General features: G+C 36.3%; 1 protein-coding gene across 8 annotated transcripts in view; it reads left to right on the top strand.

Annotated features, from left to right (window-relative positions):
- USP45 (ubiquitin specific peptidase 45) overlaps positions 1-27,966 on the top strand; it is a 56,644-nt gene that overhangs the window by 3,091 nt on the left and 25,587 nt on the right. For 5 of the 8 annotated variants that reach the window (XR_011258799.1, XR_011258800.1, XR_011258801.1 and 2 more), the window contains exons 2-9: positions 1,619-1,728; positions 5,077-5,249; positions 6,640-6,743; positions 7,747-7,847; positions 19,675-19,817; positions 20,420-20,515; positions 23,035-23,165; positions 24,440-24,527. Coding sequence is in view for 4 of the 8 variants with exons in the window: in XM_069599207.1 (XP_069455308.1) it covers positions 1,629-1,728; positions 5,077-5,249; positions 6,640-6,743; positions 7,747-7,847; positions 19,675-19,817; positions 20,420-20,515; positions 23,035-23,165; positions 24,440-24,527 (936 nt within the window). In the remaining 4 variants the exon portion in view is untranslated. Of the gene's footprint in view, positions 1-1,618; positions 1,729-5,076; positions 5,250-6,639; positions 6,744-7,746; positions 7,848-19,674; positions 19,818-20,419; positions 20,516-23,034; positions 23,166-24,439; positions 24,528-25,347; positions 27,063-27,966 lie in introns of those variants that run through there. The other 3 variants (XM_069599208.1, XM_069599210.1, XM_069599211.1) reach the window with 2 other exon arrangements.

Raw genomic sequence — 27,966 nt, forward strand, 5'->3', positions numbered from 1 at the left:
CCATAAAAATTACAGTATAGCTTAGCCGGGTAGCAGCATGATATTAGGTAGGATTTAGGATATGTGTGTGCTTAGTTGCTCAGTTGTGTCCAACTCTTTGTGATCCCCATGCACTGTAGCCCTTCAGACTCCTTCTGTCCTTGGGGATTCTCCAAGCAGGAATGCTGGAGTGGGTTGCTGTGCCCTCCTGCAGGGGATCTTCCCAATCCAGGGACTGAACCCAGCATTGCAGGTGGATTCTTTACCATCTGAGCCATCAGGGAAGCCCATGAATACTGGAGTGGGTAGCCTCTCCCTTCTCTAGGGGAACTTTGATTCAAGAATTGAACTGGAGTCTCTTGCATTGCAGACAGATTCTTTACCAGCTGAGCTACCAGAGATATAGTGGTTTTTAAAACATGCATTAACTTCTATCTAAAACCTTTAGAATTAACTTTGAATTTTTATGAAATATAAGAGATTTCTTAAAAATATATTTAGAGGTAAATAACAGCATGAAGAAAAAATTAAAGTCTGTGTGAGACATTATACAGCTTTGCTGTTGAAAGTGTGGTCTGTGGATCCCAGCAGTGGCTTCCTGTTGGGAGCTTTTTAGACAGGCAGACTCTCAGGTCCTGTGCTAGACTTAAATCAAAATCCACACTTTGAGAGGATTTTGCTAGACTTAAAAATCCACACTCTCCAATGTGACTCATATGCACTGTCCTGATCTCTCAAAAAGTTAGGGTCTTAGGGAGGTGAAACACTATTCTCCATTTCTTGCGGGAAGAACAGCTGTCAATTAGAAGATACTGACATAACCAATTGAATCCTTATTCAAAAAAGCAGACGTTTTGGGTTACCTGAAGAAATTAGAATATGATAAGATATGATATTAGGGAATTACTCTTAATTTTCTTAGAAATGATAATGTAAGTGTATAGGAGAATCTCCTTAAGGAATATATGTTGTCTTCAACTTCTAAATAGTTCAGCAAAAACAGATGTACTCACATACATGTGTAGATATATCTGTGTACGCATTGATATTTAGATAAAACAGATGTGGCAAAATGTTCCAGATATGGACTCTAGATAGTCTATGGTGTTCGTTATACTGTTGTTTCAACTTATGTGACAGTTTAAAATTTTTCATAACTAGAAAATGGGGAAAAAAACACACAAAAAAGGCAAGAGCTTAAAAAGTTGGAAATGTATTTCTCTCTTTGTAGTCCACTGGGTCATACAGTACAGGAAGGGTGGCTGTACTGTGCTTGGCACTTGGCATCCATCCCTGGCATGTTGTGGCTTTTCCAGCTCCCACTGCTTCCTAGCTGGTGAAACAAGAGAAAGGGTGAGATGAGCACAGGAGTCAGAAGTGGCATAAAGTTTATTTTTTTAAATTCACCTGGACATCATACATGTAGGGAACTGTTGGTTAAAGTCAGATGTAATGTGGCATTTGTGTGTTGGTGTAATAAAAATTTCTTTAGTTTCAGCTGATGTTCCCCTGTTTCTCCTCTGTTAATTTACGAGGCTCATTAAACTTGAAGTCATTTTAATATGCATTAAGTAAAATACATACAATTTTTAATTTTGAGGATTAATGTGTTTTTCCCCCCAACCCCCAATCTTTTCAGTAAATAACAGATGCGGGTGAAACAGCCATCCAAAGCTTCACCTGAGAAAGCTAAGAGAAGTAAAAGGCCTCCTATACCTCACGATGAAGACTCGTCAGATGACGTTGCTGGTAAATTATGATGTCTTGCATCCTGAACAGTGTTGCAGAGGACAAATCATACGTGCTTTTAATGAATAAATCCTTTGCTCTTTATTTTAGCCATTTTCTGCGTTACTTCAAAATCAGCTTGTCTATTTCCAGAATATCGTGTTGCCATTTTTGCTGAGATTTTGTTTATTTTTTAAAGTAACTTAGAACTGGCATCTTCTCTTGTTGTTTCTCATGACTATTAGAACTGAGCCCTGAAGCCAGTGAGGTTGGTTGGAAGCCCTTCAGGGGCTTCCTGGTTTTTCTTTCTCTTTAGCCTCATGCCTTGGGTTTTAGCTTCTGAGGATTTTCCTTACTGGCTTTACCAGTTCAGTTCTCCATTTAAAAAAGATGTTTTTAATCTGTTATTTCCATTTTGAGTATTTTTAACTAGGACAGTATTTCAGAACAGATTGCTGAATTGAGGGAAGTCTGAATTATGTCTTTAAATATTTGTTCTGTTAATATGGTGTTCTTCAGGGGTTTGATTATTCTTATAACTCTCTTTTGCCTATCTACCATAGTTACCATTTTTTCTTAAAGCCTCTAAAACTCCTGTTTTCCTTTTCTTGTTGTCTGCTGTTCATTTTTATTTTTTAGTGTGTTCAGCAGTGTCTCTGTCATCTTCTTTTTGGTGTTACCTTTGTTTGATTTATTTTTCCTGAACTCTGCTGGTCACTTCCCTTTGTGTTGCCACTTGAGCCTCAAGTGTTCACTTCTTTTTTTGTGTTTTCCTCTCATGGCAGTGATTGCGCTGCCATTTTTGCTTTTCCTTCCTTCCCTTTTCATATTATCTTAGCACGGAATTTGGGGCTTTGATTTTCTTTGATTACCTATTCTTTCATGTAGAGTTGCCTTTCTTGGGCCAGTTCGGTTTAGAATATTTGTGTAAAAAGGAGGGCTAGAGCACTGCTGAGACCTAACTGTTGAGTTTGAGCCCAGTTAGCCTTTACTTCTTTCCAGCTACCAGGATTATTCAGTCCTGGGCTTTTTCAGAATCCAAATTCTCTCTTCTTTCCAACTGCCGTAGGAATAAGGCTGTTCTCTGCCACTATGGCTTGCATTTTTACTTTCACTTAGTGAATGAGAAATCCCCTTCTTTCATTTCTTCTGAAAACAAAATTGGATAAAGGGGCGCTCCTGCCACTGTTGCTGCAGCACAGAGATGTAGGTTTTGTTCTGTATGCGCAAAGCGTGCATGGTTCTCTGAATCCACTGCTGCGGTGTTCTCTCCACTTCCTTCTCTGCGCAATCCTGTTTGATCTCCACTGCTTTGAGGTGGAAGTCTTCCCGTTTGATTTGTGACTTCGGGCTTCAGCTGTCTCCTGGTTGCTCTGAGAATGAGCTTTGTATTTTTACTTTCTGTTCTTTTTGCCCTTGGATAGTTTTGGGGAGGAGAAAGGGGGAGTGTTGATTTTATGTCACCATTCGCACGCTGGAAGCCCTCCATGTAAAATTTTTATTAATATTTTTAAAATGTGAAGATTTTGATTATTGCTTTTGATTTATGAATGTGAAACAACTATTTGCTTTTAATACATTTTTATATTTTTATTCAGGAATCTCTAGAGGACCTGTTTGTCAAATGAAAATTTGACAGTTATATGATTAAACAACTTGCAGGAAACTGAGGAAATTTACTTATTAACGTAGAAGGATATTTTTTACATTTTCCCTCCTCACAGAAGATAGTAAATACTGTTTAAACACTTATAGGAAAACCTCAGACTTTTAAATTTGTTTATACTTATAAAAAGTATATACAGTTGAGATATTTAAAAGCTAGTAAGTTTAATTTAGGAACCTGCAACCTTTTTATCTTGCATTCACGTATCTCTGAATTCATTAGCAATTTCAGTTTTGTAAGTCTGAGTTGTAGAGTCAGAGACTGGTTAAGTTGTACCTTGGCTACATCTTATACTAGAGATGATTCAAAAGGTGTATGGAGTGATTTTTCCTTAGAATTTTAAAATATAAAAGCTCAAAAACAAAGTGATGACTTTTGGTGAACCATTTCTAGTTCTTATGTGGTCATTTTTATCAGTCTTTCTCTTAACACCTTTTTTCAATGACATGTATGTTTGCTGTTCAACCAAAGGACTTCAGAATTACTTCTTTTATGCCGATTCTTATAACTTGCTTTTGGTGTAAAATTAGAAGTTTTACTCTTTTATCAGATTTACATTTTACTTTTGTTGAAATTATTTATTTTAATTTGTCACATTCTTTGTCTTCAGAATGAAATGGAAGTAATATTTAGTCTCATTAACCAGTAGATAAAAAGGAATGCTTTATGTTCAGAAAGGAAAGTAGGGAAAGTTGAAATGTATATACTTCTGTTTCCCTCTTCAAGGTATTCAGTTTCTGCCTTTGTTGTTTGATTTTGGCAGATAGCTGTAGGTTTAGTATTTGGGACATTTGAGGTGGAGAAATTGAAGAGTTCAGGTATTTAGGAGAAATGGAAGTGTACTGAGCCCTTGGGAGACGAATATGGTTATTTGAAGAATTAACATATATGCTCATTTTGGCCTTTTGTCTCCACACAGTGCACATAGTTGGAATCTGTTATAAAGGATAATTATTGGCCATGCAAAATGTATTTGTTATTTGGGAATATTCATTAAGAAGAATTCAGATAATTCTTGTTCCTGCAAATTATGCCATTGTTTGTTCCTCTCCTTTCTTTCAGCAGTGGTGAAAATAGTATCACAGCAGAGCTAGCCATGGGAAAAGCTTTTACTTGTGTATCTTAGCAGAAAGAAAATATGTTCAAAATGCTTGAGGCATAGTAGCTGCTCAATAAATAATCTTCTTAATTTATTTATTAAACTTTAATTTTTGAACTAATTTTAGATTCGCAGGAAGGTACAAAAGATACGCCATTTACCCTTCATCCAATCTCTTCTGATTTAATATCTTGTATTTCTGTCACACAGCATCAAAACCGGGAAACTGAAATGGGTACAGTCCTTAGAGCTAATTCAGGTTTCACCAGTTGTACATACATGTGTGTGTATGTGTGTGTATAGCTTAATAACGTGTAGCTTTCTATAACCAGCACTGTCAAAATACTTGACTACACACTGGCCACTCTGAGTGCTGCTTATGTATAGCCACACCACTGCTTTCCATCGAAAGTCCCTGGCAACTGCTAATGTGTTCTCCAACTCTATAATTATGTTATTTCACAATCTTTTATAAATGGAATCATACAGTATGTATTCTTTTAAGTTATTTTCTCTTTTGAATCTTCGTGCTTTTTAGTTAATAGTATTTTAATATTGTTGACTTTTGCTTGCTGATGTTCAAATTTTGTTTTGCCTCTTTCAGTAGGTTTCACTTGCCAACATATAAGTCATGCTGTCAGTGTGCATCATGTAAAAAAAGCAATAGCTGAGAACCTGTGGTCAGTTTGCTTGGAATGTTTAAAAGAAAGAAGATTCTGTGATGGACAGCCAATACTTCCTCCTGATATCTGGTTGTGCCTCAAGTGTGGTTTTCAGGTGAGAAAAGTCTCTTTTCTGTGAGAGTTTGTCTTAAATATTTTCCTTAATTGCTCGCTCTGAGTTGGACTGTTGGTAGTGCTTAGAATTTAAGATAAATTTATTCTGTGTTTAGATAGAACTCTCCAAGGCCAAGCACAGAAATGTTTAAGGTAAAGTAAAATGTACATTGTGTTCAGAGAGTTATTGTGCATGGTTTATAAGTATTTTGAAAGGGAATCCAACCTACTTGCAGTAGTTCTCATATGTGGACCCTCCTTTACCTATTTGTATTTACTTAGGAAATGGATCCAAGCCTTTTTAAGAAATCTTTTGGGATTCATTTTCTTCTCTATGAGAAGTGATTTTTCTCTTTTTTGCAGAGTAACTTCTCTTAAGAGCTTAGACGCAACTGATTCTATTAACAAGGGAATTTCTAAATAAAATTAAACGTATATATGTATATTTTTCAAAAAGAGTTATCTTTATTATCTCATATAGAAAGCCAGAAATAGGGTCACTCCTGAGTTAGTTGCTTCAGTGGAAAAAACATAAAAAACTGAGATGTCTTCCATTTTTCTGCTGTGCTATCCTATTCCATGGTTTCAGGATGGTCGAAGATGTTTCATGCATCATGTATCATACAGCAATCCCCAAAGGTCAGAAGGAGGATAAAAAGTACATCCCTTCCTATATGTAAAACTTTTCCAGAAACATATATTAGACTGCCCCTCATGGCACATTGACAGAAATTGAATCTCATTTCTTTACTTACCAGGTGATGGGAGTTACTGTGATTGGTTTGAGTCTCAGTAGTTTTCAGTGGAGTTGGGTGAGGTGTGAGGATATTAGAAGTGTGTGTACAGGGGAGAAGCACTGCTGGCCAGTGAAGATGCTCAGTGTTCCACTGTGCATCACAGAAATGGTATGGAAATTAACTTGGCTCATGCCTGTTTTTACTGTATGACAAGAAGTAAATTAAATTAGCCTCTCTGCAAGAAGTTGAGTTTAATGAGAATCTAAATTGCTTTCTGAAACTTTTTAAAAAAGTTTAAAACAAAACTCCGCCCCCCCACCCCCCACATTTCAGCCATTTGTGTTTTTTTTTAATCTTTTAATTCCTCTGGGGTTCATTAGGTCTTTATCAGTTAACATTCTCATTTACAAAGACCAGTTTACATTAACTGTAGTTATATCTGACATATCAAGGGTGTGCTGCATGCTGCTGCATGCTCAGTCCTGTCCAGCTGTTCGTGACCCCACGGACTATAGCCTGCCATGCTCCTTTGTCTGTGGGAGTTCCCAGGCGAGAATGCTGGAGTGGGTTGCCATTTAAGGATAATTTAGGTTTTGATTAATTTGAAATAAACTTGTATGGAAGTCATACAAATAGTGTTCTATTTATCTTTAGGGATGTGGTAAAAACTCAGAAGGCCAGCATTCACTGAAGCATTTCAAGAGTTGGAGAGCAGAGCTTCACTGTATTATAATTAATCTGAGCACATGGATCATATGGTAAGTTAGATTTGGTTAGTACTTGTAAATATCTGAGTTTTATAAGGTAAGATATCTAAAGCTATTATATCAGCTTGCGCTTTTAAGCCTGAACAGAATCTATAAAATAAGAAAATTAACATTATCCATGAATATAAAATTTAAGTAAGAAAGAAATTTAGTCATATCTCTAGTTTTCTTTAACATTTTCTCTGTACGTTAAAGAAAAATTCTTGCTAGTTGATTTTGCTAAATTAGAATTCCAGAGGAGAAAGTATCAGTTCTTCAGTAGTCAGTTGGTTTGGTGATTCTCTACAGGGGATAGCCTAAGCATGTACAGTTTGTGAAAACTTAAGGATCTCTCAATTTCAGTACTGTGGTCATTTGGGTTGATAACTCTTCATTGTGGAGGGGCCTGTCTCATGAGAGGACAGAGTTAGCCCTGGCCCTTAGCCACTGGGTGCCGAGAGTAGCTTTGCCAGTTGTGATAATCAGAAGTGTCTCACAGCTTTGCCAAATGTCCCCAGGGGTGTGGGTGGGGCAGAACTGCTCCTGTTTGAGAGTCACTTGACATACCCACATCAGCTTCTCCCTTTCCTCTTTCTTTTCATGTCCAGTTCATTCCTGCCTATACCTGAAAGTATATAAATCTGTTCATTTCTCTCTTGAGCCACTGTATCTACCCTGATCTCCTGCTATTCCTGATGCTATCCAATCTGACATTAGACAGAGTGATGTTTTTAAAATGTAAATTGGATCATGGCAACCCTTGCTTAAAAACCTCCCATGGCACTCCATTACACTTAGGATAAGTGACCCAGACTCTTAATTTGAATACTAACGCTCTGTATGAACTGTCCGTGGTTATGTCTGTAGCTGTATCTCATTGCTCTTGCCTCACCCTATGTATTTCCCTTACCCCTTAATTTAAAGACAAAAGTGGATAAATACTAACTTTATTACTTGATGTGTAAAACTACTGAACATGTGTTCATAATATTTGCTTAAAATTTTTTTTTTTTAGGTGTTATGAGTGTGATGAAAAATTATCAACACATTGTAATAAGAAGGTTTTGGCTCAGACAGTTGATTTTCTCCAGAAACATGTTTCTAAAACACAAACAAGTAAGTTAACAGCAATTGCTAAAGAAATTTGTATTAAAGTATAATATTTTATAATTCCTATAAAGAAATGATACATTTATAAAGAGTACTTTGAATTTTAGTGTGACCTCTCATGTGATGTTATCTTGTGTTGTACTTACATAACTAATAATGAGAAGATGGAGAGGATAGTTACTGGATTGTGGGCTTTGGAGTCAAATGGTGCTGAATTTGAATTTCAGTTCCACCTAAATAATTAAATTGTCTGTGTGACTATAACTTCTTATTTGTATGATAATTCTATCAAGTGGGATTGTTGTAACGCTTCGACATGTTCTCTAAAGATTAGGAAGTAATGTGTATAAAAATACATAAATCTCAACACATATTTATGAAATGACATCTGTTATTTGTCATCATCGTAATGCCATCCTGACATTCACTACCTGGAGTTAGGCTAACCTGGCAGATAAGGGCTCAGTTCCCAAAAGATTGCCCTCACATCAGACACTATTTTCGGGCTAGGAGTTCTCAGGCCCTCTGCATTTCTGACCGACTGGCTATCAGGGTGCCCACTATCTTCTTAGTTCAGTAATTTATTGGAATGACCCAGAACATAGGAAAGTGCCATACTTCTGTTTCAATATAGCAGCAACAACAAAAAAAGACACAAATCAGGACTGGCCAAAAGAAAAGATATAAGCTGAGATGTGGGAAGGTAACAGACATGAAGCTTTTGTATCTTCTTCCTGTGGGGTCAGGATGCATCACGCTCCCAGCTCAGTGATGTGTCAATACACCCAGGGTATTGTTAACCAGGGAAGCTCACTGGAGCTTTGGTGTCTGGAGTTTTAGTAGCGTTTCATTGTATAGGCATGGTTGATTGAATCACTGGCCACATGATTTAACTGAGCCTCCAGTATCCCAACCCTCTAATCACACATTTGGTCCTTCTGGTATGGCTGGCCCCCATCCCTAGTCATCTCATTAGTGTACACCCTCTAGAGTCCCACATGAATAAATAAAAAAGATACTTTGCTAACATAAACTATCAAGAGTGGTATGAAGGGCCCACCATAAGTAGAATAGATTCTCCAATCACTCTGGAAATCCAAAGATTTAGAGAGGTCTTCTCAGGAACTTGGAATAAAGAGCAGCCAAATTCTTTATTATGGAAGTGATGTATTACATACTGTATTTTCTTATCTAACGTATAAGCAATATGTAACACATGTTAATATATATTAAGAATATATAGAAAAGCAGTTTCTTCAATCAAAAATGTTAAGTGCCTACCACTTAATACTTTGATATGAAGTGGTAAAACAAAAGCAGTTTTAACTTGTCCTCATGGAGTTTAGAGCATAGGGAGAGAGACAAACATAACACACATGTAACTTCTGATAAGTGCTGCAGAGGAAAGGAACAGATTGCAGTGATATGTGGTCTCATGGTCATAGTGATCAAGAAAGGCTTACGTGGCTGGAATGTGGTTTGCTGGGAGAGAGCAGAATGTGATGAAGTTAAGATACCGTTGTCAGGTCATGAAGGATACCGTAGGGAATTCCATGGTAAAGAATTTTTATTTTATTGGAAAAGTCATGGAAACTGTTAAAGCATTTTAAGTAGAAATGTAGTAGTCATTCTGTCTTTTTAAAAAATAAAGATTACTCTGCCAAATGGAGAATAGACTGTTGTGCATGAAGAGTGGAGGTGGGGAGATCCTTAAAGAGGTTTTTGGGGCAGGGCAGGTAAGAGATGAGGAGGGGTTCTGGTGGATAGTGGTGGACTAGGTGTAATGAGTGAGGGAGAGTAGGAGGCATCAAGTACAGATCTCAGGATTTGGGTTAACAGGGCGAATGGGGATAAACGGCCATGATAATTTTGAAATGCCTTTGGAGCAGGAATTGAACTGCTTAGTAGGTGGCATCAGAAACTGAAAAATTATGTAAAAGTATAGTTTTCAGCTGTGTTTTCTGTAGCCCATTAGAGAATGATTTTTTTTTGAGAATGATTTTTATTAGCTATTGCTCTGAGACAGTAATGGTGAAACACTGGAGGAGGAGCTGGAGAAGGTAAACTCAGGTTCTTGGACAGCAGAAGAAATGATTAATTTTATCACTCACTCATTGGAAAATATGGTGGTTGTAGATATTTAATACTTAGAGAGCAGATGTTGGTCTTGATGGCTCTCTCCTGAAAGCTGCACATTACTTTTGTTGGCCAAAAGAAGAAATGTAGGGACAGGATGGCATGGGTGCCAAAACTACAGTTGTAGAAATTGTTTCATCTGGATTTTTACGTTAGAGCTTCCTTGAGGTTAAGAATAAAGACACTCTGATTCCATTGAATTTTACAGATTTCTTGTGTATTTATTATCACAAAGGATATTGTAAGGTAGGGAGTGTGGAATGGGAGAAAAATCATGGGGGGATTTGGCATTCAAATCTGACTCTCTTCAATCACTAGCTCTTGTTCTTTTATTTCTTTTCTTTTTTTTTAATATAAAATTTATTTGGCTGCACCAGGTCTTAGTTGCGACATGTGGGATCTTTAGTTGCAGCATGTGAAGTCTAGTTCCCTGACCAAGGATCAAACCCAGGCCCCTTGCAGTGATAGTGTGGAGTCTTAACCACTGGACCACCAGGGAAGTCTTGTCTGAGCCTCATTTTCCTCAGCACTTTATCCATCTTTCCCATGAGAAGAGAGGTTGACAAGACCTTTCTTAAGGTTTAAGGTGTGAAATTAAAAAAATAATGATGTAATTCAAATAGAATTTATATTTTGAGTGATATTCACATAGAGTCCTTCAGAAATTCAAAGAGGAATACAGTGTTCAATTGAACTCAGTAGGAATCACGCATGAGTGGATGAGCTGACTTCCAAGTTGGTCCTTAAAGAATAAACTTTGGACAGGTAGAAGACATCATTTCAGGTGGTGAGAAAGAAGTGCTAATGTAAGCTTTAACTGTTTATGGAACCAGGGTAGCACTTGGAATAGGGGAAACAGGTTCTTGAAGGAGTTTGAGAGTGTGTAGAACCTTTAAAGTCAGGGAGAGACATAGTTCTGAATTCAGGGTTTCCAGAAGTTCTAGGTCAAAATGTTATTATCTCTGTGTTCCAAGTTTCAGTAGCTCTTGGGCAAGTTTGATTTAAGATAAGATCCCATGGTATTCTAGAAGTAAGTTTTTTGGGATAGTAATATTATTATAAAATGCTTTACAAATCAAATATGGAAGTTGCTATTGAGGTTTGTAAGAATGCTGGATATGATTATATAGCTATTTTAAATGATAATCATGAAGATTGTGGAAATATAAAAGTGTCTGTATATGGAAACTCAAAAAGACTCTTAAACCGTATACACTGTGTTCAAGTGAAAGGATAAGAGTGACTTAAAAGGAGTCTTTTTATATGTTAAGTAAAAATAACTACTGAGAGGAAAGCCGGTACCTATATGTTAAACATGTTTTTAAGTTACATGATGCCTGGGCTCGTTTCACATCTGATACATCTAGTTCAGCCTCTGTGCTCAGTGAATCTCAACTTTTGTTCCCAGTAGCTCTTTAGACTCTATCAATATTTCTCATACTAGAAATTAAAACTAAAAAAATTAGAATGTTTTTTAATTTTACTGAAAAATAGCAGTAATTCCATGACATGTTAACACAAATATCATATTTTTAGGACAGAGAACTGTTTCCAGAACAACAGAAACCGATCAGTGGGATTGTTTTACATTTTTACAACTCTCTTGAATGTCTGGCTTAATAGAAACAGCTGGATTCTCATAGCTACTTATGCATCCAGTCTGTTCTGATATCACACGGCATGTAGCTGCTGGAAAACTGCTTTGTATAATTGAGAATGAATGAAAGTTAAAAAACCAAATAACATCTTGGGCTTATTACGAAAATACTGTTGAGCTTAAGGATGCTCAAGAGATGGAGGTCATCTTCAGATCCACTTTGAGAACTGCTGAACTAGCACATTTTTGTCCTTGTAGTTTCTGTCTTCCATCTTTTCTTGTCTGAAGGCTTGGCTCAGATCCTACTTCAGTGACACTTTCCCAGTCCTTTGTTTTCTCTCTTCTGTGTAGCCTACATTATAATCTTAACACTTGGTTTTGTGGTGTTCAGCTTTTGTGTGTATCTGTGTCTGATTTTTACAACTGTACATGTCTTGAGGAATGTACCCTGGCTTAACGTTCTTTCTGATTCTCATAGAACTAGGCAGTAAATACTGTTGAACTGAACTGAATTCTTGCATTTTCACCAAAACACCCCTGAATATTATAAAATTATTTGTTCATTCAGTCTTTTAATATAGCTGAGTTTCTACCTTGTGCCAGAAACTGCTAGATGTTGGAGATACAGTAGTGCATGAGACACATCTGCTTCTCAGTTCTGCCATTATTGATCTTTTAGTCAGTGAGGGATATTGACAAGTCATAATTATAATTGCTGCTTAAATAGTGCTGTGATGGAGCAAGTACTGTGGACTATGAGAACACTTTGGAGTGGTATCTAACCTAGAGGATCCAGGAAATTTTTATTTAGAGGAAGAGATTTCTAAGCTGGGAGCTGAAGGCCACCTAAATATTAGCTAAGCAGGGAGCTGAAGGACAGCTAAACATTAGCTAAGCAGAAAGGGAAGGGGAGATAGCTTATTGATGAAGGATCTGTTCAGGGGATTGTATAGCTGCAAGGTTGAGTTTTGTGATGATGGCCATGGTGAGAGGTGAGAATCTGGAGGTAAGTGGAAATACCTATTGAAGGGCCTTCTAAGTTTAGAGTTTATCTTGCAGGCAGTATTGAGCCACTTGTAGGTGCTAAGCAGAGAAGTGGATGATCAGTTACGTATTTTAGAAAGACCACGTACTGTGCAATGGAGATAGATGAGAATGCCCTTGTATGTATACCTGCCCACTCATATGGCAGTGTCATGTTATTTTATGACTCAATCCAGACTTCTAAGGACAATGGTTAACCAGGAGGTAGAGGAATTTGGAGAACAACCAGGTGAAGTCATTGTTATTTGATTCCAACGTAGAGGAATAGTGGGATAGCAAGTTTTTCCTTTTACTCTTTAAAGATTAAACTTCTTTTCAGCTGTGGAAATGGGCAAATTACATTAATACTACATGACTGGTTTAGGTAATTGCATTAAGCAGTTGAGGGAACCCCAGTGCTGGTTCCCAGAAGAATGCTTACAGCTGTGTAGATCTCACATCTGATGCTAGGATTTGCTTTAAAAAAAAAAATCTCCACAACCTCCACCTCAAACACATAGCAGAAAACTAAAAACAACAAATAAAATCTTATAATGAAAAGGTCATATATAACACAAGATTGGAAAAAGAGCAAGAAAACTTTCTTGTGAGACCCACCCAGAAAACCAGAAATATATATTGTTAAAAGTGGGCCAATTTTCTCAGAGGGCTTATTGCTCATTTTGATAGTCTTGTAAATGTCACAGAAATATTCTACAAATATAGGAATTCCTGTCGAAATTGTGTCATTGCATATATGTGAACTAGGCAGATGATAGAGAATCCCGCATACTTTCTAAACCAGTAAATTTGAGTAATACTGATGGGATGCCATTTTCAAAGAACTTAAAGGAGCATAAAACATTATATTCTGTTCAATTAATTAAGCTTATGCTCCTGATGTAAAAAGACATGTTGGTTCTTTGGTTTTATTAAGTTTGTTGTACCTGTTTTTGAAATAAGAAAGTATGTACATTTGGGATCTGAAATAATATATCTGAGTATAAATAATATTGTACCCTTTTACAATAACAATGTATAATGTAATACTTTTTAAAATAAATAATACAGTTCTGCTATCAAGTGACAGTTGTATGCCTAAAATTTGCATTTTTAAAACATAAGTACTAAAAATAGTTATTCCCATATATGAAAGGGGTTAGGGACAAAAAAAATGTTGAACATTTAAAAAAACCACTCGTTACCTGTAGGGATTTCAATCTGGAGTTCCTCTTCTGAATTACAGAACACAGAAAACCACTTGAATGAATTTCCTCAGTTCTCCCAAAAATGGTGCTAACTTGTACCCTTCTGGGTGTAGGGGAAGATGTTAAATTGCATACAGTGGGTACGTAGAGTATTAGGGCTTAATATTTTTTGATGAACCCTTTGAGAATCTCAGGGCTGCTGTAAACTTTAATAAAGCTATAAATTCATACACCAAAGACATCCAGCAATTGATTATATCCAACTTTTACTTGAAAGCAGTAGTCTTCTCTATCACCACTAGCATTTCATCAGTGTCTTAAGTTGTTACACTTAGAAACCTTATCATCCATTGTTAGACAGGTAGCAGATCATAACGGATGTGTGGATTCTGAACCCAGATTGCCCACGTTTGAATCTACTCTGTACAGTTAGCTGTGTGCCTTAGTTTGATCATGATCTTTACAGTGAGGAAAGTTATCAGAGGAGATGATGCTTTCAGATTCTTTTTTTCTGCAAAATAAGTTTGCTTTCCTCATGCCTATAGGACACTCAGGATGCACTAGTGTTCCAGCTCTGGTTTAACCAAGACAGTTCACAAATATTTATGCCTTTGCGAAAAGAGCGACATTTGATATTATTTGGCAACAAATCCACTGTTGGTTGTTTTCAGTTGTATCCTATGATGAGCAAAACTGCATCTCTGTGTATTTGCTTCTGTATTTCTGTAGGTTAAATTTTTTGGAATTTCTGGCCAATTTATAAGCGCATCTTGAATTTTGATTACTGTTGTTAAGCTGCCCTCCGGAAAGACTATGCAAAGGATATAGTTGGCAAGAATTCTCATTTTTCCGTATCTAACTTTCTTTATAGTTTCTAGTGATTTTTTTGGATTTGGTTTTGGGGGTTTGGAGGGAGCAGTAATGAAGTTTTTAGAGTCATTGTTACTAAGTCCACCAGTCTTTTCTGTAACGGTTTTATAGCCTTTGAGGTCATGCTTTGAAAGTCTTTTGTATTCTAAGGTTATAAAGATATTCACTCACTATTTTCTGGTACATTAAGGATTTTTTAAAGTTTATAATTTAATGTCTAGAGTTGGTTTAAAAGGTAGGGAATCTTTGTGTTGGACTCATCTTTATGGTAGCAAAATTTGAGGTACTTAAGATGACTTTTTAGATAGTGTTAGCCAAATTTTGAAAACATTTTTTTTTTCTCTTTATTTTGGCTCTGCTGGTGCTTTAGCCAGAAAATGATGAAGACTTTGTCTAGTTTATTTTTTTTGTTATTGGTGTAGCAGCTTTGTCCTTTTAATTATACCATCCTTCAAAACATCTTGAAGTTCAGCCCTTAGTTGCATTCATTCAGTGTTCATAAAGGAAGAGTTCTTAAAGTGAATATGATCTCAAGTCGCTGCCAGATTGAGAAAGATTTGTTGTCTGTAAAAGCAAAATGATCAGTAATTTTTCTACGTTGGAAGTAATAAATTGCCTTTTATTAAAATGCATACCTGTCCGTAGGTCAGATAATTGTGAGACTGATTCAAACACCCTTGTTTTCAACTAGAACCCTAAACTCGCAGCTGACAGTTTCAGCAAGTAAATGTACATGAATACTTAGTTTCTAAAAGTTTTACCATGATGTAATCATTAATTTCAGGCTAAATTTCTCTATGCTATTCACTGTGTGTCAATTCCTTATACTCCAGTCATAAATCATAGGCAGTTAATTATAAATAATTACAGATAGTGGTACATACAGTATCTGGTACACAGTGGACATTTAATAAAACAATTTTATTTGAACTGTTAGATTTTACATTTATAGTTTACATGTATTTATATAAACTGTTTCATATATAACTGTTCCATTATAAGCATGCTGCTTAGTAAAATGAAAAACGTGCCCTTTAAATAAGATACATATAAATAGTTCTTAGAAAATGTCAGTCCGTTTTCTAGTCCTATTATTGGATCTATTTAATATTCAGGCCTAATAACATAATTAATTTTGAATGTGTTCTCACAGTTACATGTAAAAGTCAACAAAACAGACTCTTGCCACTTGCGCGAAGTAGCTATTTAACCATGAAATAATCTATTTTTATTGCCATTGCCCTGTGGATATGTTCTTCCTGGCAGTGCTGTCCATATTTGGTGGCTCTGCATGGAGAGCCAGGTGGTGCTGAAAAGCATCGCACAGTGAAGCGTGGATATATCTAGGTTTGACATTTGTCATCCCTTACTGCTGAAGGGAAGGGTAAAATCTGGTTTTCCATATGCTTATGCTTTTTTTTGCCTGCAGTTTTGACCAGATGGTCTTATGAACATTGTTTACTTTAAGATGCTATCCCAGATGTTTTGAAAACTGATGGGTAAATGTGATATACAGATACATAAATCATTTGCACTTTATGGTTTAACAAATACTATTTGGCCTTATAAGATTAAAATATAATTTAGTTCTGGAAGTATTTTCCCAAGTGAATAATAAATATAATTTATAGATATATTATATAGTATATATTTATATGGAGATAATATCTATATAGTTTGTTCCCCCAGCCACTCTGTTTTCATAATAAGCTAAAACATGGCAACATTTATTAAGAACGTTAACTAAAGGGAATACTTGTGAGAAGTCATATTTGTTAGGGGTTGAGAACAGTCAAATCTGTACGAATCTTGCCTGCTATTTTTTTGTAATTCTTCTCATTGTGCATAAATCACTGAAGAGAAATTACCTGGCAAAATGACAATGGATTTATAATCAAAAGATTATAATTTTTAATTCTGGGCAAATCACTTAACCAGTTGGAGAATGAGTTTTGTAAAATCACAGCAACAACCTTGCCCCAAAAGACAGGACACTGCTTGGATTTAATTACTCTTTTGTCCTAAATCTCTTAAAAAGCGCTGTGAAGCCATCCAGTGGCAACAGCTACAATGAGAGCCTGAAATCTGCCAATTCTGGACTTCAGTCGGAATATCAGATATAATTAAGAGGTGGACTGCTCCCGTTTGCCAGCCAGGATCGGCATGGGGCTTCCTCTTGTTTGTGTAGTGCTTCTTAAGCACTGGCTGGCTTTTTTCATTTGCTTTACATTTCCTTGCAAGTTTGAATACTGTCTGGCCTTTTCCTGCTTTTCCTTTTCTCTACGCCTGGCCTCTGTACTTCAGCGACCCTCTCCATTGATTGTACCAAGCTTTGTCCCCAGGCTCTACTATGGGATACAATTCTTATCATTTATTTTAATATCTGGAGGACAGGAGAAGAGATCTATTTTACTAGTTCTTTTCTGTGTTAATTCAGAACTCTAGGGTTGGGATTTAAAAACAATTCTTCGTTATCTGGATAACAAATATCCAGTAACAACCAATAGTGTTTAACATAGAAATAAAGGGGAAAACAGGAGTAAAGGGGGAAAAAGCAGGTAATAGAGTTTATGATAAAATGTTGTGTCACAGGGTAAAAGTTGAGTTGAAGGAAAAATCTTTTCTTTGTAATAGATTTGATTAGTGAAAGAAACATCTGAGAACCCACAGATCTATTTTTCTCACTAAGATGTTTTCACATTAGGAAAAAAAGCAGGATCACAAAAACCATGAAGTCAATGTAAAAGGCAAAACTCACATTAGCAATTTAGGAAATCCAGTTAGAAATGAGATAAACTTGAGGGGGAAGTCCCTGGAAAATACAGGAAATGATTAAAGAGAAGAAAGTGAGAACAGACAAACAATGGATGTGACAAATAGCTCATGAAGATGTGGATGTTGGCATGAACAGCAATTTCGGGGGGCTCTCTGGGCTGTTTTTCACACACTTACATAGTGCTTAGCATGCTAGATACTTTGTAAAGCAAGTTTAGCTCATTTAATCCTTATACAAACCATATAAGAAAATATGTTAATCATCCCACTTGATTGATACTGGAGCCCTATAGCTAGAAGCCTTTTCTTTGGCAAAAGTCACAGGTTCCAAGTCAAGCCTAATGTGACCAACAAGGTGTGCCTGATGTCAGTCTGCCAGTACCTGAGACTGAGGTTTCTTTTGATGGTGTTTGTTTCCCACTCCTGTCCCTGAGAAAAGGGCCTCCTCAGCTCCTTTACATCTCCCATAATGCTTTTGTACAGAAGGCCGGGGAGGAGATGTCTTCATTTATTTCATCTTAAGAAGTCATTGGAAAAAAAAAAAAGTCATTGGAAGCATATAAAGCTAAATTTGACTGTATTTGCTGTTTAATGTTGTCGGTTTTAATTTACATTGAGCTTTTAAAATGTATATATTCTCTTCAACATCACACCTCTGTGGAGGATAGAGCAGTCATGAGACATTCTCTTATCTCCATGAATCTGGTTGGAGAAGCAGACAGCCAAGTTAATTAGCAATGCAGTATAGCATGTCAGTATTGCGTGCATGCATGCTAAGTCACTTCAGCTGTATCCAGCTCTTTGAAACCCCATGGACCGCAGCCTGCCAGGCTCCTCTGTGGGATTCTCCAGGCAAAAATACTGGAAGGGGTTGGTTGCCATTTCCCTCTCCAATGTCAGTATTAGGTAAATAAAAAGATAATTGGAAATACTGTAAAATCTGAGAGTTGAAAGGAATATAAAAGAACATCCCTTTAAAATCAGATTTGAGAACTTGGCAGTTTCCTGTCAAACTTCAAATTATAATGATTTAGAAATCTGTTAAATAGATAATAATGTCAGTTCATAAATGTTAGAAATTTTTCTTCATTTTCATAATTATTAAACACGATGAATTGATATAATTTGCAAATCAGTGTTAATTTTGCAAGTCAGTAAGCCCAAAACATGTACTTTACCATACCCTTAAGTATTAGGTATTTTACTTTTTATATTATCTGTGGGGTTCCCCACCCCCAAGCCTCAGGTTCTACATCCTTGGATTCAGCCAACCACAGATCAGAAATATTCCCCCCCAAATTCCAGATACTTGCTAAAAGCAAAACCTGAATTTGCTGTTCACTGGCAACTATTTATTTACATAGCATTTTTATTGTATTAGGTATTATAAGTGATCTGGAGATGATTTAAAGTATATGGGTTGATGTGTGTATGTTACATGCAGATACTGTGCCATTTTATCTAAGAGACTTGAGCATCCATGGATTTTATTTTGACAGTTTCTAATTTATAGAAAACAAGAACTATACCATCCCCAAATTACTACTGTATGGTGTTTTTAAAATTCCATCACATTTCTTCTGTTTATTAATTGGCATTCTTTTGTGAGGAGACTTTTTTTCTTTTATACTCATTTAAAAAGTCTTATCAATTCAGACTCATTCTCATTTTGTTCAGTGAGTAATATTCTTATCAGCACTCTTCTTTATTTTGATATTCAAATTGTTGTAAATTGGACCACTGGAAACCTGTTCAAAATGATGCCTGTGTGTTTTGACATACTCTTCTTTTTTTCTTCTTTGGAGCACTTATTTTCTGGCATAACAAAAATGGTATAGGCTCATTTTGCCTCTTGCTGCCCCAGGTTTAGAATCAGCCTTTTCTTCAAAGAGTCTTCATTTGTTTTAATGGACAATGGTATTTAGAAACCAAGATCTTTTCTGCTTTCTTATTTAAAATTCATTTTAAACTACTTTATTTTTAAATTCATCTGGAATTCTACAGGGAGGTTTGAAGAATGGATATGTATGTATTAAGATGAATTAAAATGAATTGCTTTAGTAGTAGGATACAAAACAAGAGCTACTTATTTCCATTTGTATTCTTGCCCCTCAGAAACACTGATTCAGAGGAAAAATCTTATTTAATTTTAAATAATATATTTAAATTGTATCAAATGATATGTATTTAAAGTCTCATATCCATTGTCTTTTCTCTAACTTAGGTGCGTTTTCTAGAATCATAAAACTTTGTGAAGAAAAATGTGAAACAGGTGAAAAAAATAAGGGAAGAAAAGGTGGCAGTGTAACATCTGTAAAGGGAATTACAAATTTAGGAAATACTTGCTTCTTTAATGCGGTCATGCAGGTAAGAGCCATGGGAAAGCTTTGTAAAATATAAAAGTTTGTTTTAATTTGTGTTTTTTGGCACACCTTGGACATCAAATAGCACACCTTGGACTGCTAAATGTTCGTCTAGAAGTTTGTCTGTTTTCTTTTTGATTGTTTTAGGCTATCTTTAGCAGTTGGACTTCCCTTGTGGCTCAGCTGGTAAAGAATCCACCTGCCATGTGGGAGACCTGGGTTCGATCCCTGGGTTGGGAAGATCCCCTGGAGAAGGGAAAGGCTACCCACTCCAGTATTCTGGCCTGGAGAATTCCATGGACTGTATAGGCCATGGGGTCGCAAAGAGTCAGACATGACTGAGTGACTTTCATTTTCACTTTAGCCATTGTCATACAGTACATATGCCTTCTTTTTCCACAGTGATTCTGCAAGACCTCTGTATTTTACCATGGCTCTGTTAGTGATATTTATTAAATGTAAAATGTATTTAGTTAAATTTTCTTAAAACCTAAAGACATTTTTGCTATATCAGATGATATTTGAAACTCGGAGAGAATATTTATTCTGTGAAATTGGAGGCATATTATAACTGAATCAGAAGATAATACTTTTGTTTTCTTTCAGAATTTGGCACAGTCTTACATTCTTACTGAATTGATGAATGAAATCAAAGAACATGGTACAGAACTCAAGATTGTTCCTTCCTCTGACTCTCAACTGGTGAGAAGTATAATTATCTGGATAATAGCTCATTTTAGATAAGCCAGTGATGTTGCCAAAATCTATCTTCTCAGAGCTATCCATTGAGATGGTAGTCAGAGAATTTGAAAAAATAATTCAAAAACATTTTGTGAAAATAAATAATAAGACTTAAAACTTCTAAAATCAGAGCTTTAAGATATGTTTTGCTTCAAACATCTCATAAGTCAAACAACAGAGAAAATACTGAGGCAGCTCTTGAGTAGACTTACTAGAAAAGACTAAAGCGTTTTGATTTTTGTTGAATGAAACGTCTAAGATTCTTGTTTTATAAAATCTATTATAAAGTTTATAGTTATTGGTAACATTTCCTTAAATACAGCATTTTTTATCCTTTAAAGGTAGATTTAATTTTAATAGTGATCATCTAAAGGTTTTTTGGAGCCTAGTTTGATATTGGTTTTTTTAACTAGTGAGAAAGAGAAAAAGGCAGCCTCTGACACCTGGAAGCTGTCCTGATATCCACAGTTAGGCCATGTTGTTCGCGTGAACCTCACAGAATACCAGCCTCAAGCAAGGTTACTCCAAGACTGTTAAAATGAGACAAAACAAGTCCGCTTTTTGTCTAAACCAAGATTACTCTTCCACTGAGAAGATCCCAGTCACCTTCTCTTGGCCAAAATGAGTCACTGTGACTTCTTTTTTCACTTGTAACAGCTTTATCTTCATTCTGCTGCTGCTGCTGCTAAGTCACTTCAGTCGTGTCCAACTCTGTGGGACCCCACAGACAGCAGCCCACCAGACTCCCCCATTCCTGGGATTCTCCAGGCAAGAACACTGGAGTGGGTTGCCATTTCTCCTTTTATTGAGATATTTCATCATATAAATACCCCCACTTTCTTACAACATCCAACTGAGAGCAGACCTTTTCTGAAATTATTTTCCTTAATTTCTTCCCTAAACCACCCAACTGAAACCCAAATCCTCCATTGGTTCTTTTGAATACCTCTGATTGAGACACTCCATGGTTCCCTGTTATGTGTGTTCCCCCTCAAAACAACAAGTAATGAACCCATCTTGTTCTGCTCCAAGTGTGTTCCTGGTGGTCTTGGAGGGTATTACACTAATAATTAGGATTCCAGTTAGAAATTGATTCGGAGAAGGTGATGGCACCCCACTCCAGTACTCTTGCCTGGAAAATCCCATGGACAGAGGAGCCTGGTAGGCTGCAGTCCATGGGGTCACGAAGAGTCAGACACAACTGAGCAACTTCCCTTTCACTTTTCACTTTCATGCACTGGAGAAGGAAATGGCAACCCACTCCAGTGTTCTTGCCTGGAGAATCCCAGGGACGGGGGAGCCTGGTGGGCTGCCATCTATGGGGTCGCAGAGTCGGACAGGACTGAAGTCACTTAGCAGTAGCAGCAGAAATTGATTTGTCTGTGTGTTTTAGAGGAACAAAGAGTGAAGGTATAGCTCATAATCTGGCTGTTGAAATTCTTAAAAAAGAGCAATTCTAAAACTTATTAGCCCAATGTAGTAACCTTAGATTTTTCTTCCAAAGAAGCAGTTTTGAAAGACACTATGGTTGTATTTTTTGTTGAAAAGTCAAGTCTGTAAACTCACTGCCCTTTCATTCTCTTGAGATTTTTATGGTGGAGCCCAGTTGCCACCTTGGGAGCTAGTGAAGACTGCTTTACAAAATAATGATAGGTGTTTGAAAAGATTTCTGACTAACTGTGATCTGATGTTAGATTTAAGTATTTCACAATTGAAGCTGTGAAGTTAGTATATGGCAGTCAGATATTATAGCTGATCACTGTAGGTTTGTGTCATTCTAAGAGGGAAATTTTCAATCTTAGGTCTTAGTTTTCTAGGACATAATAGTTGACCTGAGTGGTGGGACTATCGGTATAGATCACTGCTCTTTCACCACCTGTTTTCTTTGGGCCTTTGTAATCTGTATGCCTTTTCTTTCTTTTCCATACCTTATTGTGGCTCAAACCACCAGTAATATGTTGAACAGAAGTGATAAATGTCTTCGTCCCCAAATTAGGGAGAAAACACTCAGTACTTCATTATTATTAAGAGTATGCATAAAATAAGTACAAGGTTATGTATTTTGTGACATAATTCCCATTCCTTATTTTATTAGTAAAATATTTGGAAACAGAAGAGTATGGGGTTTTGCTCATAAATGTTTATGATTATTTGTGAATATGTGCAAATAGCAAGTCAATGAGTAATTTTAGGAGAGTACATGAAGGGACAGTTAAAAGCAATGAAAGATTGGTTTTTCACTCTCAAGCTAATAGTTATATAAAGTAAAGGGCAGAGGATATGAGAATACCTATATTTTTCAAGGTAAGGCATTTAATTTCATTTTTTATGTAGTTATCTTGTATATGAGGAAATAAAGCTTTTTAATACACTTGAGATGGTTTAGTCATTTACACAGTATAACTCTCTCTTAGATTTTTAAATCACATTTTATTTTAAAATTGTTTATTTCTGACAAAGAATTGATCCTGTTTTTAAAGGACCCGTTAGTGGTGGAACTTTCAAGCCCTGGACCATTGACCTCAGCCTTGTTCCTGTTTCTTCACAGCATGAAGGAGACTGAAAGAGGACCACTTTCTCCCAAAGTTCTTTTTAATCAGCTTTGTCAGAAGTGGGTACATCTACCATCTTAATATGAATGATCATGAGTTACGAAGCACTAATATGCTCATCTGGGCTTCCCTGGTGGCTTTGATAGTTAAGAGTCTGCCTGTGATGCAAGAGACGTGGTTCGATCCCTGGGTAGGGAAGATCTCCTAGAGCTTAATATGAGTAGTTTGACACTTACTGTGATGTTGCCGTTATGTCTTAGACTACCAAGAGAAAGGGACTTTCCAGGTGGCACTAGTGGTAAGGAACCCACCTGCCAATGCAGAAGACATAAGAGATGCAGGTTTGATCCCCGGGTTGGGAAGATCCCTTGGAGAAGGGAATGGCAACCCACACCAGTATTCTTGCCTGGAGAATCCCATGGACAAGAGGAGCGTGGTGGGCTATAGTCCATAGGGTTAACGAAGAGTTGGACCTGACTGAAAGCCACTTAGCACACATGCAGAGAAGGAACTAACATTTGTTTAGTTGCCGCTGTGTGCTTTATGTAAATTATGTCTCATAATGCTCTGAAGATGTGATTGTTTTCCCCCATTTTATGTATAAGAAAACTGAGACTGCCAGAAGTTGAGTAGCTTCCCTTGCTCCATGTAAGGGTTTAAATAGATGTCTGTCCTGACTCAGAAGCCCATTATGTAATACCATAAAGTAGAAAATTATAGAATTATAAAATCTAAAAGTGCCGTTATAGATCATCTCGCTTAGTTTTCTTATTTTTTAAGATGAGTTTTCAGGCATGCAGAGTTTAAGTAAATTTCCCAAGATATTGCCAATATAGTTAAAAACAAAACCCTTATGTGCCTAGAAATAAACATGTCATAAAGGACCTAGCTTAGCTTTAAAGCATTCATTTATTCTTTCCTAGAAATTTGAAAAAAAAAAGTATGTGTATGTGTGTGTGTGTATGTATATATATATACATATATTCCTAGTTTTGTGATATTCTATGGTGTGTCATGTACCTTGAGGGTGTCCCCAAATTCTCAAGATAAAAGTTCAGAATACTGTACTGTGAAGCTTGACACATTTACGGTACTTGATGTGTAGTCACTGCTTAATAAATGTTAGCTATATTGTTTTCAGTGTCCTGAAGATCTCATCCTCATGGAAACAGTAACCATATTTTGTGCTTCTCTTTATAGAAAAAAGAGTAAATTGAACCTTTGAATATTGAATATATGTTATTTCAAGGTGATTTTAAATAATAGTAATATATTATTGATATAATTACTTTATGTATTTATTTTCCTTTCCTGTTTTGTTTTTAAATCATAGGGCCCCTGCATTTAAAAGTTTTCAACAACAGGACAGTCAGGAGCTTCTTCATTATTTGCTGGATGCAGTGAGGACAGAAGAAACAAAGGTCAGATTTCTCAATGTTTATCACGTATACTCTTTAAGAAGAAGGTACAAAATTGAAGGAATTTTACCAAAATTTTAATGTACAGTTGAAAGTAATTTGACTTTTTAAAAAACTATTTTGTTTATCCTCCTTCCCTTTTTTGCCCTGCCTACCACAAAATTATTTTTTTTAATCATTTTACAGCTCTATTATCCTTTATTAGTTTGTATACTTTGACTATAAATAATAGAAATTAATTAAAACTAGCTTAAATAAAGAAAAAGGAATCTAATATTCCAGATAAATGGGGATATAGGACAGGAAGTTTTTCAGCAATCCAGAAAGTATTCTCCTTTTCCCCCTGGTTTCTCTGGCTCTGTAGATTTTCTTTATGCATGTCTCTGCAGACTGAGTAACTTCTTTGCTTCCCTGTCTGAATGGTAGCTCCTAACTGCCATGGCTTGCATGTTGCAGCTCCACATGTATAAAGATGAACTGGCTGCTTGTGAATCCTAATTTTAAATTCCCAAAAGAGAGAAACCTCATTGTCCCATGTTGGGTTAGAATTCACTCAGGCACTAGAGGATTGGAGTCCCAGCCTCCTGAGTCAGGGTCTGTTGAGTAAAGAAGATCTAGATAGATTTCCCAAACAGTATTTACTGTAACCCTGTCCCTTAATTTAGTGGCTGTTGGTTGACTCTAATATTAAATTAGTTATTTACACCTTTTTTGGTGGGGTCCTATGCAAATAGGATACAGTTTTTCAGAGAAAATGCCAGACATTAAAGATGTCCAGTATACAGTACATATCCCCCATTTCCTCCTTTCTCGCTTGGAGCAGACCCTGCTAATCATTTCATCATCGTTCCACTGAGTCAGGATTCAGTCTCAGAATCATTCTCGACATAGCACTCTGGACAGCTCCTGCCAATCTTAATTGTCGTAACAGGTGAAAATCCTGTTTCCTGTTCAAGGCGAATATATTTCTTCATCTATATGTTAATATGCAGTAGAACAACCAGGTGCAAGTGAAATGCTGATGTGCTTGTGGTAGGTGTTTCTTTTGTTACTATGAAGGGTGGTATCTTTTCTTTTTTAATTCTGCTTTGTTGGAATTGTACATGACATTGTAGTGTTTCTTTATTCTGTATGGCCAGTTTTCAGTGAAGAGACAATCATGGTTCTAATAATTTCTCATAAGTTATCTTAAAGAATGAGTTAGTTACCAAACAGTGTATATTACAGTTCTATCCTTAATTGGCTGTTTATAGGGTATCATATTAAATGAGTTGAATTTCCACTTCATTTTAATGGGGCTTCCCTGGTGGTTCAGATGGTAAAGCATCTGTCTGCAATGCTGGAGACCTGGGTTTGATCCCTGGGTTGGGAAAATCCCCTGAAGAAGGAAATGGCAACCCACTCCAGTACTCTTGCCTGGAAAATCCCATGAACAGAGGAGCCTGGTAGGCTACAGTCCATGGGGTTGCAATGAGTCCCACACGACTGAGCAACTTTACTTTTTACTCACCTACTGTTTAAAATCAGGTCTGTCGCCTCTGAACAGATTGTCATCTCCTCAAGGAATGGTATTCTATGTGCCTTGCACTTAGTAGGTGCTCATTTAATGTTTGTTCAATATGTTGTCTGTGTTTACTCTTTAAATGGACAATTTCATTTACGTATTGAATTGGGAAGAAAACAGTTTCTTAAATGAATAAACTAGCTAGTTTTGGGGAGCATTTGTACTTATTTTGAATATGTTATAATTTGAGTAAACTGTTAAATTGAAGGGTAGTTCTGCATTATGTTTTACCTGTAATTTGTTTTGAAGAAATCAGTTAAGAGTAAGTTTTGGTAACATTAGCACATCCCCCTGAGCTAATAATTCATTATATTTTCTTAGATCTGGAAACTGATACCATGAGTTTGGAGATACAAACTTAAGTGTTTCAGACTACCAAACAAATGATCTAATTCTATACAATACTGCTGATTAAACTTTAATTTTAGGAACTTCCCCTGTGGTTCCATTGCAAGGGATACGAGTTTGAGCCCCAGTTGGGGGACTAAGATCCCACATGCTGCACAGTGTGGCCAAAAAAAAAAAGGTTTAATGTTAATGCTTGATCATCAGTGACTAGTATAAATATACATTTTAAGGTTGCAATTTAAAATGTAACCATAATTATTTCACTATTTGAAAAAGTATTGAATCTGATTTACTAATTGATATTCTTATTGAAGGGATTGATACAATAAGAATTGATATTCTTATGGAAGGGATTGATACAAGGTAGCAAAGTAGAAAGATGCTCTGTGTTAGGAATACTAAATGCATTTTGACCTTCTGAGCCTACAGATGACACAGTAGTTACTTTAGGATTAATTGAAGCCATCAGTTGCTAGAATGATTTTTTTTTCTTTTCCCCTGAGATTTACAGGAATATGTTTACTACATAGTGGCCATGTATCATTGTAATGGAATTAAAAGTCACCTTTTTACAATGTTTTTCTCTGTTGCTATTACAAATAAAATAATAAAATCTATCATTGTAATTTTTTTTTCTATTTTACTTTCATTGATGGCATTCTTTGTTGTAATTATTCTTTTGTCGTAATGATGCGTTGGGATTCACAGTATCTTGAAAACTCAGGCAGTACAGCAGGAAACATTAGTTTTTGAAAGCTCTTATCTTTCTTCCTCTATTGTGAGGCTTTTAGATGGAGTGGCAGAATTAAAATGTCAAGTCTTGGATCTGTTCTGTCTCGTAAGCAAGGCCGGTCGTGCTGGCTGTACAGTGAGCACCCGGGCAGGAGCTGCATTGTCTGGCCTGGGAACTCCGCAGCTGTTAATCGGGCTGCTGTTGTAGTGTGTCAGCGCATGTGTTCTTTGATTGAAGGAAGGCTACAGCGGTATGTCTGCCACCAGACTCTTCCAGTGATGGTTAAAAAACGGCTGACCTCCTTTCATCTTGTTTCACTAAGGTCTTTTTCTTATGACTATGAAGTTGAGGAATATAAGTCCCTCTTGCTGAGCAGAGAGATAAAAGGGATCATTTGTGGAAAAATTGTAAATTTTTTATATGTGAAATAAAGTCAAATTCACAATAAGGGCTTCTTTTATAGGCAGTCTTTTCAGCTTAGAAATATATGCTTCTTGACTTTTTTTCCTTTTAGTTTGAGCTATCACTAAATTAATGGTATTATTACATTTTTATTATCAAAGATTTATCACTTTAATCCATTATTAGGTAACATGCTTTTAAAGGTAGAATAGCTCTGCTAACTTAAATTATGTGTTTTGCATTCTTATTTTTAAAAAGAGTTTAACAAGGAGGTTTGAACTGGTTGAACCTTGATACTGCAAATTGATTAATGTGCTGCAGTTGTTAGTAGCTCTCTGACCAGTCTTTTTTAAAAATCTAAATGGTTCAAAGCACAGCTCTTAACAATGAAAGTT

Source organism: Ovis canadensis, chromosome 8 (assembly GCF_042477335.2).
Source record: "Ovis canadensis isolate MfBH-ARS-UI-01 breed Bighorn chromosome 8, ARS-UI_OviCan_v2, whole genome shotgun sequence".
Taxonomy (NCBI): domain Eukaryota; kingdom Metazoa; phylum Chordata; class Mammalia; order Artiodactyla; family Bovidae; genus Ovis; species Ovis canadensis.